This window comes from Rattus rattus, chromosome 5 (assembly GCF_011064425.1).
Source record: "Rattus rattus isolate New Zealand chromosome 5, Rrattus_CSIRO_v1, whole genome shotgun sequence".
NCBI classification, from domain to species: domain Eukaryota; kingdom Metazoa; phylum Chordata; class Mammalia; order Rodentia; family Muridae; genus Rattus; species Rattus rattus.
Genome location: NC_046158.1, coordinates 15,791,373 through 15,806,378, shown reverse-complemented (window position 1 = coordinate 15,806,378; position 15,006 = coordinate 15,791,373). Strand labels below are relative to the sequence as shown.

Genomic DNA, 15,006 nt, shown 5'->3' with positions numbered 1-15,006 from the left:
GGACCCTGCTGCAGCTTCCATTCTCCATCTCAAGTGGTTAGCTGAATATGTAATACAGATATATAATCCTATCACACACACACACACCACTGGGTAAGACGGCTAGCCTAACCATCGTCCATTTAGTGAGGGGAGATCAGAAGACTGAGTCTGATATCAGTTGGACTTAAGGAGCTCATCAAGCTGACACATTGAAAAGTAAAAGGTTTTTGTCCAGCCTGTGCTGACTTTCTGGCTACCTACTTTATGTCCATACAAACCACGGGTGCTACACCATCAGGCCATTTAAGGACGATTGTGAATTGGCTATTGTTAGAGTGGTTCCTGGAATGTTGGTCCACAATGCTCATCAAGCCTTGTGGAGGGGTCTCCATGGTACTACCTCAACTCCTTTAAGATTTTCTGTGGATTCCCATAAAACAGCACTTCCTCATTGACAGTCGGATCTGGATGTGAGGGCCAAGCTACCTGAACTGTGAGAGGAGCTTGGATCCAGGATGATGGCTGAGGCAGCTATCTCCTTGCAGCCTTTCCCTCTCTGCTGGTGGGGTCATGATAATGATCCATTCAGATTCTCTATCGCTGCAAAGGCCTGAGGCAACAGTGCTTGGGAAAGATAGCCAGCTTCCCCTGCCTAGAAACCTTCTCTTATGCTTATTTCTTTTCTGGACCAGAACTGTGCCCTTCTTATTATTTGCCATTTAGCCATAGTGCTTGCTCTTCTGTAGGGGGATGCAAGCATACCCAGACCTAAGGGTTTTGGGCCCTGGAGGTGACCAGGGAGGAGCTTTCTAATAGAGTGCTTGTTTCCTCTGTGGACTCGGAAGCACTGTATACTCACTGCTGACAGACATACACAGGATGGAGTAGGGACTCCATGTCTTCACCTGCAGCCTCCTGGTAGTGCGGCTGGGTCTAGCACTAATGAAGCAGGACAGGAAGTGCCAGCAGACAGAGCTCAGCTGTGAATCATGGCCTCCTAGCTGGGAAGCTGGGACACTTTAAAGAAGACAGCTGCAGTTTGATTTCAAAACCCTAGCACTGCCATCACTAGACATTCATCTGTCAGCACACAGGGGAGCAGTTGTGCGTGGTCAGGCCAGAAGAGGGAGAAGTGCCTGGCTTCCTGGGTAACTAACTACCAGGCAGTCCATGGCAAATGATCCTATCTACCTAGCCAAAGGAAATATTTGGTAAGGCAGAGACTGGTAAAGTGAAGTGGGCTGGCTCTATGGATCCTGTGATCCTCACCAGGTGAGGCTCCTGAGGCTTCAGGGTACAAGCTAGGCTCCAGCTGTGAGTTGGCGAGTCGTCCCAAACTGTTTAAGTTCCAGCGGCTGGAAGAAGCAGGCTGCCCTGCTGTACTGCCTCTTGTGTGCATTCATGAAAGGAGCTGAGCTTTGCTTGCCTTGCTTGGGGCTCCCCTGCTTGCCCTTTCCTCTTTCATGGCTTCCAGTTGTTGGGTCACCTAGTGGTATTACTTTCAAGAAAAGAAATACTTGTAATCATTGCCTGGGTTTGTTTACTGAGAGTCCTCTAATCTGTGTGGTTTTCATGGGAGAGGGATTCCTTGTTCTACTCTAATGGCTTTTAGCTCATGGAGGTTTATTTAGCAGAAGAGGAAGAGAGCACGTTATCTAGTGCCTAATCCCTTTTGAATGTTTACATTGCTCTGCCAGAGCTAGCGCTGGGGAGAGTGGCAGCAGCCATTTGCTCTGGAAGAGTCCATATGTGGCTGCCAGAGATGATGGAAACATATTAACATAAGTGATAATACTGTCATAGAAGTGAAAAGTTAAGTTGCTTATCAGTATATTTTGATAAGCTACTTAAATTGTACAGTAGCATGTTCTGGCTTCAGACAGACGTCACAGATAGGAGCTTGTGCACTTTATCTGTCCTCTCTATTACCTCTCACTTCATTTATTACCTCAGTGATCCAGCAGTAATCTGTACAGGGTGCTGGTCCCCTCTCCCGGGCAGGATGTCACATCTGGGCGCTGCCTTAGGTCCAGGCCTGTCTATCAGTAACGGACTCCATTTGCAGATGTGAGCAAGACAGAGCAGCAGGCTTCTTTCATGCCTGCTCTCAGAAGTTTTGAGACCGTCTCTAAGAGAGAACAGAGCCATTTACAGAGTGTGTAGGGTGCGGGTGGGAGACAGGGTATGCTTCTTGGGAGTGGGGAATATATCTCACTAACTTTTCCATGGGGCTAAAGGGCTGTCTGCTAGTCTTCATTTAAGTTTGTGTGGGCATGTGTGTGCGCGTGTGCGTTCGTGCATGTCATAGTGGCCACGATCCATTCTTGGTTTGGTGCTGAGGATACAGTAAAGGAAGGTGTTTCTCTCTGTCTGTATAGTCTGTTGAGAACACAAACCATGCTGTGGGGAAGGACGTTGTAATAGTAGTGTGTGCATGACCACCATGGAAGGAATTGGGGCACAAAAGTAGGTTCGGGAGGGCAGGAGGCTTTTAGAACACTGAGCAGAAATCGACTAAACTAGTTCCTGAAAGCCAGAGGGAGAAAAGGGCCAAAGTGTGCTGGCCTGGGCAAGCTCAGAGATGCCTGGTATATCCATTGTAAAGCTGCACACCTCTAGAGAACTCATACAGTTGATCAAGATCCTGAGAAGAGAAAGCCAAAGAAACCTGAGAAGTGTAGGCTGCTGGATCCTATAGCAATGGGATGCTACTGCAATAATTGATTGTGCTGTGCAGATTCGGGGTTTTTCTTGGTGGGGTGGGCAGCAGGGGGTAGCCAGTTCATTTTATGCATTTCTTAGTAGCAGGTATCAGAATGGGAAAGAACAAAAGATGTTCAAATCACTCCAGTAGGGAGGCTCAAGCTTTCCAGAATTGAGGTTTTGCATTTTGTCTTGCCTCTGGGTTGTGTCAACCCTGCCCAGGCAGATGAAACAAGAGACATTAGGCTATGAACGAAGCCTAATATGGGGGCCCAGCCCAGGCAAGAAACAATGCAGGCTGAGGCCTAGGAGGCAGGGATTCCTAGACTCCTGGGTGTCCAGTCGTAGCAGGAGACCTTGTGGAGTTGGGAATGGATGTGTTTCTAGAGACTGTAGGGTGGTGGGAAAGGCCTGGCTACTAAAACAGTGCCTGATTGCACTCTAGCTTGAATTTCTTCTATGTGAACCAGGTCTCGTTTTGAGACACAGGAGTAATTTATAATGGACAATTCATAAAGGCATGTTTTTTAAAAGCCCAGAAATAATTAACATTTAACCAGTTTGGATTTTAGCAGCCTTGGCTAGAATCTTTAGGATGTAGAGAAAACCTGAAATATTTTGAGTTAAGTTCACATTTGAATTTTTGACCTGCATACTAATACTTCTTGTGTTTCTTTTTCTTCCTCAGCTACCTCCCCTGGTTCGAGGTATTTTATAAGCTCCTTAACATCTTGGCAGATTACACAACAAAACAACAGGTATTTGCCTTTTTATAAAACTAAATCTTTTTTAACACATAAACTTTTAAATTTTATGATTATGAAAGTAACATATGCTTTATGTTTTACTAAACCATTTATGAAAAAAGTAATGTATGCCCAACATAAAAAGGTTGGGAAATTCAGAAAATAATGGAAAAGAAAAGAAAATCAGCTCTTACCTAGTATGCCTTACATCATCCGTAAAATAAACATAACTAAAATTTCTAGTTGTTTTTAGTTTATTTGTTTTTTCTTCTGAGATAAGGATATAATAGCTAGGTTGCTCCTGTTCACAGTGTTAATGTCACATTTTCCTAACAACCCTGAAAGTTCACAATATATTTGTCTCAAAGGCAGAAGCTGAATTGCTCATGCCATGTAACAGATCACTTACTTGGCAGGTGACTTACCAGCTGCCCCAATCCCCATTTTGATAAAGCTTTGTGGTATTTTTATACTAATTTTTGTAAGGGTCTGAAATTCCTTCCACAGTTCTGCTATACCTTAATCAATTTTGGAGGAAATGGTATGCTAACCTAAGCTCTCACCATGGCTAACAGGTTGTCTGTATTTCTATTCACAGATTTGGGAAGTATTGTCACAGAATCATTTCTCCCACACTATTGAAAATACTGTTTAAGTATTTTTATGGGTAACATATCCTATACTTTTGCTTATCAAAATAGTTTCTTCTATAGGGCCTTCTATTTATTTGAGATTTTTGTTTTCATTATAAGAAGTACAAAGGGCCGGGGATCTAACTTGGTGAAAGAATGCTTGCTGTGCAAGCTTGGGAACCTTAGTTTAAAACCCTAGCAGAACTCTGAGGGTCAGATGTAGCAATGTATGTACCTGTCACCCCAACAGTGTGGAAGGTAGAGGCATGGTAGAGGTATGGTGGACATGGTGACTACCAGCCTAAGTCCAGCTTCAATGGCAGACCCTGTTTCAAGAGAAAAAAATGTTAGAGCAGGACACCCTGATCCTTGTAAGTGTGATGTGTACTCACATGTGCACACACACACACACACACACACACACGTATATATAACCCCCTCATACACAGACCAACACACAAAGGGCACATGTGGGAAAAGGATGACCAATCACTCAAATCTTTATATATAAAACATTTTCTTCAATTTTTATTATTCCTCTAAGAAGAGAATGCCAGAGAGGCAGTTGTAAGCTTGGTGTGGTCATAAGTATTTATAAAATGTTTGCCTGTTGCATGTAGCTCCGCTACCCTGCCTAAGCTCTGGGAACAGGCCATGCTACCAGCCCCCATCCAGCTTCCCTAGAATCCATGGATAAAAGACATACACACATAGTTATTGAATTCCAATTTACCTTTAATTTGTTGGGCACTACGATCTCCTGCCTGGAAAAGTGTTCCCTTAACAATATTCTTATCTTTGCACCTCCCTCCTGCCTTAAACTTTAGTTGCTAAGAAACATCTAGTCCCTTCTAAACTCCCCAGACCACCTGCCTATAGGAGCGGTCACAAGTCCCCCTCCTCCCAAGACCTCATATAGTTACTTGGCGTTTTTCTAAAGCATGGCAACCCCCCCTCCTCCTCCCCGCCTCCTCCTCCTCTTCTTCTATCTTTTTCTCCAGGGACCCAGAAGTCCCACCTATCCCTTCCAACCAGCAATTAGCTCATGGCTTCTTTACTGACAGATCAAGAACCAACTGGGGACGAGGACCTTAGCATCAGAACCATCCATACGTTTGCCAAACTACTTTCCAAAAGATTTACAACACAGCTGAGTCCCACACTGTCACTGATAGCATTTGTTAAACTTGCCATTTACTTGTCTAAGTTAAAAATCTCACTGTTATTAGTGAATTGAATATTTCCCAGGTTTCTAAGTTCTTGAGTTTTTTTTTTAAAGGTGACATTTAAGTTAAAGTGACATAGCATAATTATTAAATGTCATAAATATTTTTTCTTTTGATTTTTCTATAGATTCCTAGTTCTGAAAATGTTCTATTAAAAATTATTGTCCTGTATTTTTGGTCTTAAAGTGCCCCAAATCTGTTGGGTTTGTTTTTTTCTTTCCTCTTTCTCCATATGATACGTGTGGCATAGTCTCTCAGAAGGCCCACAGTGGGCACGTGTGTTACTCAATCCTTTCTTTCTCATTTTACCCCAAATGGTTTTAGTCTGCCACAAACAGAATCCTGACTTACAGGGTTCCCTGAAACATACTTTGGGAAATGCCATTTGGGGAGGGAAGTGAGTATATAATAGATAAATCTTTTCTTTGAATGAGTTGTACTCGCTAGCAAATGTATTCCAGAGGGCACAGCAAATGGCAGGGATGGTTCTTAGAAATGACTTCTTTCTTGCTTACCACACACTCAATGTGAAAGGGAGCATCAGGTCAAGAATTCTATCATAGAAGAACTGGCATCTTTGATGAATGGGGTAGCAGGTTGCCTTGAGATCTATTCATTGATTTCTGATGCACATTTAGCTTTGGTAAGACATTCAGGTTTCCACTCAATTTGAAAGGTGTCTTTAATACATAAAAGCATGTAACGCATCTCTAAACTGGAGACTGATTCAGGCTTTCATACCCCACATTTATATTCCATTCAGTGTTCAAAGCAACAGTATAACCTACTATTCTTTTTTAAATGTTTCTAAAAATGTGAATATGTATAATCCTAGCATTCGAGAGGCAGCTCGGAGGAACAGGAATTCAAAACCATCCCTACCTGCAATGGAGTTTCAGGCAGCTAGCAGCTCACTTGCCCACTAAGTGAGTTTGAAGACATAAGACCTTGTCTCAAAACAATTAAAAAGTAAGGAAGGCAGGCTTAAGAAAGGAGAGGTGCTATAAACTGAGCATAACCCCCTGGGTTCAGTGCTTTTATCCTTGGGCCTGGTGAGAACCCCTGTTTTATACAGTATGGGAAGCTAAGATTAGTCACATGGCTTATGGAGTCTATTTTTCCTGACCCATGATGCCTACAAAGTTCGTTCTGGCCAAACGAATTATAACGCAGAGCAGAGACTCTGTCTACAACTAGCTTGTTCAAAAATTATTGATTACCAGATTAGAACAGGGTGAAAAGAAGGGTTCAGTTGATTATGTACCTGATCAACAAGCATGAGGACATTAGCTTAGATCTCCAGCACCCACATAAGAGACAGGCACAGCAGCTTTTGCATCTAATCCTAGCACTCAGGGGAAGGGCAGGCAGATTGCTGGAACTCATTAGACATAAATCCTAGCTGAATAAATGAGCTCTGAATTCACTGAGAGACCTTGTCTTTACAACTAAAGTAGACAGCAATCTAGGAAAACATCTAACATTGACCAGTGGCTTCCACATACACATGTACACACAAGAACAAATATATGCAATATATCCATGGAAACCAAGACTTAGACAAACCCAGCATATTTGTTCACTAAAAACTGCCTTCTCCCATTCAGAAGCTTTGCAGTTGTGGAATGAGGTAAACTTCTATTTGGGGAAGTGTGTGTGTCTGACTGTGAGAGTCACCAGGTGTTGTAGCCTATGGTGCTGCATGAGGATTTCACTGCAGGTCCTGGCCACAGTGTGGTCAGATCCTGAATATGGCAGAAAGGGAATCTGCAGGGAAAGGATGACAAGGAACCTGATCTGGGCAGTGGCCCGCTTGAGGGGTTGGAGCCAGAGGAGATGAGGGTTTGTACATGGTAGAGTGGGAGTAGTCGTGATGTGAGATGTGCTAACTCAGTGGGGAACTGCAGAGATCTGAAAAGGAAGGGAACCAGCAGTGGTGGCTCAGTGCTTGGTGCCAGAGCATGGAAAGCACGTATTGGACAGTAAAGCCCTAGCCCCAAGATAGGGGTGAGTCTTTTATCTTTGAACAGTATCGTCTCAGTATGCAAAAAAAAGGAACAGGAGTGATTCTAGTGTTAGCCTTGAATTGGAGACGTCATTCTGAAGCTAAGGCTTTAAGTGTGTGAAGACAAAAGTAAGTTCAGATATGAAGGCATGTGGTGGTCTGTGTGTATGATACTTTCTGGCTTTGACCACCTAAGGTCTAAGGTGGGCTGTGGCATTACTTAATGATTCTGACCACTGAAGGTCTGGTGTCATCAATCCCAAGGAACAGCAAGCCTACAAACCCATGGCTTCCAGACCTGGCTTGTGAATGCTCCCCAAGAAAAGGAGTCCTGGTGACATGAGAAAGGGCTACTTCCAGGACTGAGGCAAAGAAAGTGTAAGATGATGCTGAAATAACTTTTGTATCCCAAATTAAGAAAGTACTCAGAAAATGATAGGGATATGTCCTCTAGACAGGAAGGCAAGGTAAAGGGCCAAGATCTTAGTCTGGAACATCAAATCAAATACTGAAGGCAAGTGAAAGCACTTGTAGCAAGATAAATAAGCAGCTTGACTCAAAACTTGAGGGATGGAATACTTATATAAAATATTTGCTACAAAATGCTTTTTAAATGCTGGTATAGGGGGTGCTCAGTAGAGATCTGAGATGATATAGTCAGGGCTGGAGAGATGGCTCAGCCGTTAAAGGCTACGCTCACAACCAAAAATATAAGAGATGATATAGTCAAGTGGTAAGAAAACATCATCAATAAAGAACAAGTTGAGATTCATGAGGAAACATCTGACAGCTGAGACTCATTCTGCAAAATGGTCAAGGTCCTCTAGATTAGAAAAGACAAAGGTGTTTTTAGCAGAACTCAAGACTTACCCTGCTGAAGGTCACTCATGCCTCTAAACTGGTTTTATTGCCATGATGGTGTAGGGAGCGGAATAGCTGGCACAGCCAGACAGGATTAGATGGCACACTGTGCTGAGGCATATACACTTCCTGGCCTTGGTGATTAAACATGATTGCTCAGAGAAGAATGATTGTGCGCGTGCGTGCGTGCGTGCGTGCGTGCGTGTGTGTGTGTATAGATGATAGGGTATGATTGCCAACAACTCATTCTCAAACAGTGGAAGAAATGAAAAGACCTTTGTTTCTAAAATTGTTCTGTAGGTGTGAGACTGCTTCAGAGCAAAACTCACCTTGTGCACACGTGTTCAAGCACCTGTGTCCTCTAAGAAACTTGATTGTCAGAGCACAGACTAGAACAAGCTTGTAAGCTAGGTGAGTCTATTTCATCTCAGGCTTCCTGCCAGAAGCAGACAGGGCTGTGGACTTGAATACAGCAATCCTTCCTCCCTCTCTGGGCTGTGCAGCCTTCTATCCAATGGGAGACTAGAACTTCATAGTTCAGACCTTCACTCCTCACACTCCTTAAGTGGGTGACTAGAAGGATCCAGTAGTTAGGACATGACTGCCCATGTAAACTTAACCTTTTATTAGCACACAGAATTCCCACAGGAAAAAAAGTGGCTTTTGGATCATTTTGTAAGCACTGTTGTTTTGAGCATCTTAAAGGCGAATCTGTTTTGAGCCGAATAATTTGTGCTGCTTTGTATGTTGCTCAGCTGCTCAGTTTCCCTAATTAAAATGCACGGCTGCTGTCCTGTATCACATGCTGGTGAACTTGCTTTATTTCTAACTTTCCATAATTGGAGTCTGCTACATGTACACAATGAACACTCAATAAAATTAATTGAGGGTAATATGATGAAGACTAGATCCATGGTGTCATTGTTATTTCTCCCAACCACCCCCGCCCTGGAAGCTCAGATTGTTTGCATTTAGAAGTTGTTGCTATGGAGTTGGAGGGATAGATTTGCTGAGAGCTTATGGTATATGATCCATAAAAGGTGGTCATGGTAGGTGTCTGACTGAATAGAAAATGTCGAACTTGATGTGGGAGGATCGGTTTGGCTCTTATGTTGGAGCAGTGTCTTTTATCCAACCATACTTGAATATCAAACCTATTTTTGTCTTGGGGCCAGCATTTCCCACCTGTCTCTCTTTGGGTCTAGACTTCACCTCAGGTCCAGCTTTTATAACTTGGACCTTTTCTTTCTTTCAGGAAAGTCAGTGGAATGAACTTCTTGAAACTCTGCACAGACTTCCCATTCCAGACCCCGGAGTGTCTGTTCACCTCAGCGTGGTAAGTGGGGCAAGATGGTGGCCACCACAAACAAGCATGTCTGTATGGACCTTCAGAGGAGACCAGAACCACACACTCTTACTTAACCCGAGCCCTGGGATTCTCCCTCTTTCTGAGATTCACTGAAGAATAGATGCTTCCCAAATGACCAGTCATATCCTTAGCTGCAGATTCAAGGAACAGAATGGCTGGACCTGTCAGCCTTGTCATCCCCTGTCTTTGGCCACCTGTATCACCCTTTGTCACAGTTAAAGTCCATTCTGGACTTTCAGTCTTCACAATACCTCTCTTCTGTTTGCCTGTTAACTCATGCATCCTTCAGAACTATTCTGATTCTGTTTTCTGAGAAATCCTCCCCTAATCACTCAGGCTGAATTAGCCTTTCTTTTGGGCCCCAGTCCCCTTACATGATCTGGGGCTTAATTCCATCCTGTGGGAGTAAGCTGGTTCTCATTCTCTATCCCATGAAGACAGAGGAGAATACTCAGTATAGTTCCTGGCCTACAGCATTCATTATTTAAATGCTTTGAGGTACATCCTGCACATTGCTTAGTGTGCCACCTGATGGGAAATTTTTGTTCCAATTGTCTACTTTTGCTAGTGATTGAATCAAGGCGTTTAACTGTATGGACTCAGCTTCCTTATCTGTCAGATAGGACATCAGAAGAGATGTGTAAGCTCTCTTCCATAATTCATTTACTAAATTCTTTATCTCTTAGATGGAAGCTGTCATTGCCTTTATCAGAATTCTTTGGTGGACACCATTTGGCCAGGCACTTATTGTCATGCAGACCTGTCTTTCTATCCCAGAACCCTGGCAGGTTAGAGAGTTTTCTCTTCCAGCTTCTCAAAAAGCAGTTACAGTGCTGGTTATAGGAATCAGGAAGGTTTCTGACTTCATAAGGAAAACTAATATGAGTTTTACCAGAATGGTATCAAAAGCCACAGGATTGCCAGTAATAATAACAATAACAAATCTATTTTAAGTTCTTAATTTATACTAATATACACCTCCTATGTTCAAAATCATTCCCAATATAGGTGCTAACATACTCATGTCATAGGGGAAAGATTTAGAGGAAAGGGCGTGCATGTAAAGTCATGCAATTTATAAATGACGAACTAGCTTTTATGATCTAAGGAAAAAGGGATGGATGCAGGGAAGCGGGAGGGACTTTACATATGGAGGATTTGCTCTTAGGGAAGTAGGGACTGCTTGAAAAGATGAGCAAGTAAGCTGTAGACCCAGTCATCACTGAAGCAGAGCAACCCTGCCTTTGTCTCAGTCTTTTTTCCTAAGCAGCTTGATCTCACTGCTTCATCCCGTAATAGCATCAGACAGGTAGCTGTGGAGCAGCCAGGCTAGGTCACCAGCTGCCTGGGAGGCAGGGCCACTCCTTCCCCAAATGTCTGCACTGGCAACATGCTGTCAGGCCTCAAGGACAAGCCAGCTTGGGCAGCAGGAACTATTGGGTGTGCAGCTGTTTCATTCCAGTGGATTCTAGGAATGTTTCTGACCTCCCCTGGTCCCCAGCATTTCATGAGCGATGGAGCAAGACAGAATCTCAAAGGACAGCCTGGGGACTGGTTAGTTTGGAGTTATGCTGGCTCACTCTTTACAATCCACTGCATCTGTAAAGGCAGATGCCCCCCCCCACTAGACATTTTTCCTCCCAAAATGCATTTCTGTTTTGAAGATCTAGTATTTCATTTGGAATAGAAATACTAAAATATTGGTGCAATGCCTTGTAATGATATAGCCTGGGCTTTGTTATCTGTAACCACTGTCTATAATAGAATGTTCCTGTGTATCTGATGTCGGTGATTGAGAAAGATAGAAATGCAAACTAGCAGTTTGAATGATAATGATTGTAAAATAAAAATCCAGTTGTTAATCCGGGAGTGGTAGTGTATGCCTGTCATCCCAACATTCGGGAAGCAGAAGCAGGAAGAATCAGTACAAGCCTAACAACTCAGTCTGGTCTACGTAGCAGACTCTAGGAAAGCTGAAGCTATATAGTGAAACCTGTGTCAAAATAAATAAAATAGCAAGTAAGTAAAGAACCATTTTTGGAAGATTAAATGCCTCATGCAGAAGTGCTTTCTCAAGTTCATGTGTATAAGTGCAGAGACATAAAGACTCTGTGGATACAGACATGGCTCTGGTTTCAGCGTAGATCCTCCACATGCTCACTGAGTGATCTTAGACTATTTGCCTCTCTGAACATTAATTTGTATATTTGTAATATGGAGATAATATGTATCTCCAAATTTTATTTTGGCAACTAGAAGTGATGTTTCTAAAGTCTTTAATACAAAGTTTTCCATAAGCAGGTTTCAATAAATATCTTTTAAGTGTCAGACTAGCAGCTCATGGTTACCATCATTGGTGTAGATTGTCTCCAGGGCCTTTTATTTTAGAACACCTAAACAACTCACTCTTCTACAAACCTACTTATTCTCCCAGTACACAGGATGTAAGGGTTGGGGAAAGGCCTAGATTTGAACTTAGGCCACAGCCGAGCTGAACCTTTCTGCCCATGACCTTTCCTGGCCTTTCACAATCCATCTTTAATTGGCCAGCACAAGGCTCCTTCCAGTGCCACTTACCATTATCTTCTGAGCCTTTAAAAGCAGCCGAGGAGGTGGCATTAGTTCAGCCAGTTTTCATTTAACTTAGAGATATGGGCTTGTTGCAAACATGGAGACGCCTCATTGCAAGTCTTTGAAGTCAAGCCTTCAACCTCTCCTAGGCTTCATGGCAATCACACTGCAAGTCAGGAGCTTATTCTCCATTGGCAACCAATCTGTAGCCCTTTCATGCGGCATGAGTGGCCTTTGGCTGGAACTGCCCTGAGCAGATTTTGATTACAGTATAGATTGATGTGACCTCAGATGCTGAAATGGAATAGCAGGATTGGTTGGGATATCCTGTCACTTTCCGAGTGATTCTTTTTTTTTTTTTTTCCCCGAGCTGGGGATCGAACCCAGGGCCTTGCGCTTGCATAGGCAAGCTCTACCACTGAGCTAAATCCCCAACCCCTTACCGAAAGTGATTCTAGTGTTATCTGGTTGCTAAGAGTTCTCTGCCTTATTGAACAGCAAGTTAGCGAACTGGCCACTTTTTTGTATTCAAAAAGTCACAAAATATCACGTGGGTATTTAGACTTAAGCTTCTTTGATTTTTTTTTTTTTTCATTCATCTTCCCAAGACATTCATTCTCCTGTTGACGAGTTAATGCTCCTAGCTTGGTCCAACATTAGCCTAAGCAGCTCTAATATGGATGTTTCTTACAACAGCCATGTGGCTTCCTCATCTGAATAAAGAAGATGCTTTAGAACATTCACCTAAATTTGGAATGAAGTTCTAGTTAAATCATCTTGAAAAAATATGCAGCTCGTGTCTTTTCTTTTCCAGCATTCTTACTTCACTGTGCCTGATAGCAGAGAGCTTCCCAGCATACCTGAGAATGTGAGTACTTGAAAAGGACCATTGCATTTTTTTGTTTACTGCTTATGTTTTGAAAAGAAAAGGATATATTTTCTAGTGTAATAACAGTGGATTGCTGAAACAAGTATAAAAATCAATGGGTTATAATAGCAAAAGCAAATTGAAAACATCTACAAAGTATAGACACAAGGTTTTCATATTTCTCAAAGTAATCACTTATTAATGGTTGATGGGAATTTATTCTGGTCTTTATAGGGCATATTCACATAGATTAAAATTACCTATTAGAAAAGCATCTTAGCATTTTCACTAATAAGAATTATTGTTGTCCACCACAAAAATCTCCATTAAGTTCCCTCACAATAGAGACTTAGTTTCTCCTTTCTATTATCATAAGATGAAATGTTCTTAGGAAAGAAATTCCCATGTGAAAGTTTACAAGGGCAGGAGTTCGTAAGTAGAACCATGCTTCTGTGTTTGTGTCGCAGGAAACCTGTACTAAGTGAAGTAGGAGGATACCTTCTAAGGGCTAAGAAGCAGTGAACTAAAGTGGCAGATCTGTAGTTTCATGTTTGCCCTCTGAAGAAGCTGAGTGACATGTCTACCCTAGTATACAATACTTTACTGTGATTATAAGTGAAATGTAGAAGGAAGTCCAAAGCTGCCACCAGGAGGCCCGTGGTGAGGTCAGCTCTCCTTCACTTCAGAAGACGCAGTGCAGTGGTTTTGAGCACATTCACATTCTAGTGGTCTTCAAAAGTTTTCTTTTCTTTTTTTAATTAATTAATTAATTTTACACTCCAGATTTTATTTCCCTCCTAGTCCACCCTCCAACTGTTCCATATCCCATACCTCCTCCCCACCCACCCCACCAGACCTCTAAACACCCTGGGGCCTCCAGTCTCTTGAGGGTTAGGTGCATCTTCTCTGAATAAACCCATACCCGGAAGTCCTCTGCTGTATATGTGTTGGGGTCCTCATTTCAGCTGGTATATGCTGCCTGGTTGGTGATCCAGGGCCTGAGATCTCAGGGGTCCAGTAAATTGAGACTGCTGGTCCTCCTACAGAGTCACCCTTCTCCTCAGCTTTCTCCAGCTTTTCCCTAATTCATTCACAAGTTTCAGAAGCTTCTGTTCATTGGTTGAGTGCACATATCTGCATCTGACTCTTTCGGCTACTTGTTGGGTCTTTTGGAGGGCAGTTATGATAGGTCCCTTTTTGTGACACCCCATAGTCTCAGTAATAGTGTCAGGCCTTGGGCTCTCCCCTTGAGCTGGATCCCACTTTGGGTCTGTCACTGGACCTCCTTTTCCTCAGGCTCTTCTCTATTTTCATCCCTGCAGTTCTTTCAGACAAGAAGAATTATGGGTCAGAGCTTTAACTTTGGAATAGCAATCCCATTCCTCACTTGATGCTCTCTCTTTCTGCTGGAGGTGGGCTCTACAAGTTCCTTCTCCCCACTGTAGGGTATCTTATCTTCACCCCACCCCCACCCCAGTCCTGTGAGTCCCTCCAGCCCAGTCCCCGTTTGCTCCCAGGTTCCTCCCCCCTTGTTGTGGTTGCTTTCTTCTCCCTTCCAAGTGAGACTGAGACGTCCTCACTCGGGCCCTTCAACTTGTTGACCTTTTTGAGTTCTGTGGACTGTATCTTGGGTATTCTGTACTTGGCTTGTGGGGTGGGGGCTAATATTTACTTATTAGTGAAAACATACTGTGCATGTCCTTTTTGGTCTAAGTTGCCTCACTCAGGATGATATTTTCTAGTCCTATCCATTTGCCTGCAAAACTCAGGATGTACTTGTTCTTGATAGCTGAGTAATATTCCATTGTGTAAATGAACTACATTTTCTGTATCCATTCTTCTGTTGTGGGACATCTGGATTGTTTCCAGCTTCTAGCTATAACAAACAAGGTCGCTATGAACACAGTGGAACATGTGCCGCTGTGGCATGGTGGGGTATCTCTTGGGTATATTCCCAAGAGTGGTATTGCTGGGTCGTTAGGTAGATCTATTTCCAATTTTCTGAGGAACCTCCACATTGATGTCCAGAGTGGTTAATACCAG

The 15,006-nt window shown here is 43.0% G+C and overlaps 1 protein-coding gene across 7 annotated transcripts in view; it reads left to right on the top strand.

Moving 5' to 3' along the window:
- Window positions 1-15,006, top strand: part of Dennd1a (DENN domain containing 1A) — a 490,128-nt gene that overhangs the window by 249,416 nt on the left and 225,706 nt on the right. For all 7 annotated transcript variants that reach the window (XM_032903215.1, XM_032903216.1, XM_032903221.1 and 4 more), the window contains 3 exons: window positions 3,374-3,443; window positions 9,411-9,491; window positions 12,910-12,963. In XM_032903215.1, the coding sequence (XP_032759106.1) occupies window positions 3,374-3,443; window positions 9,411-9,491; window positions 12,910-12,963 (205 nt within the window). The remainder of the gene's footprint in view (window positions 1-3,373; window positions 3,444-9,410; window positions 9,492-12,909; window positions 12,964-15,006) is intronic.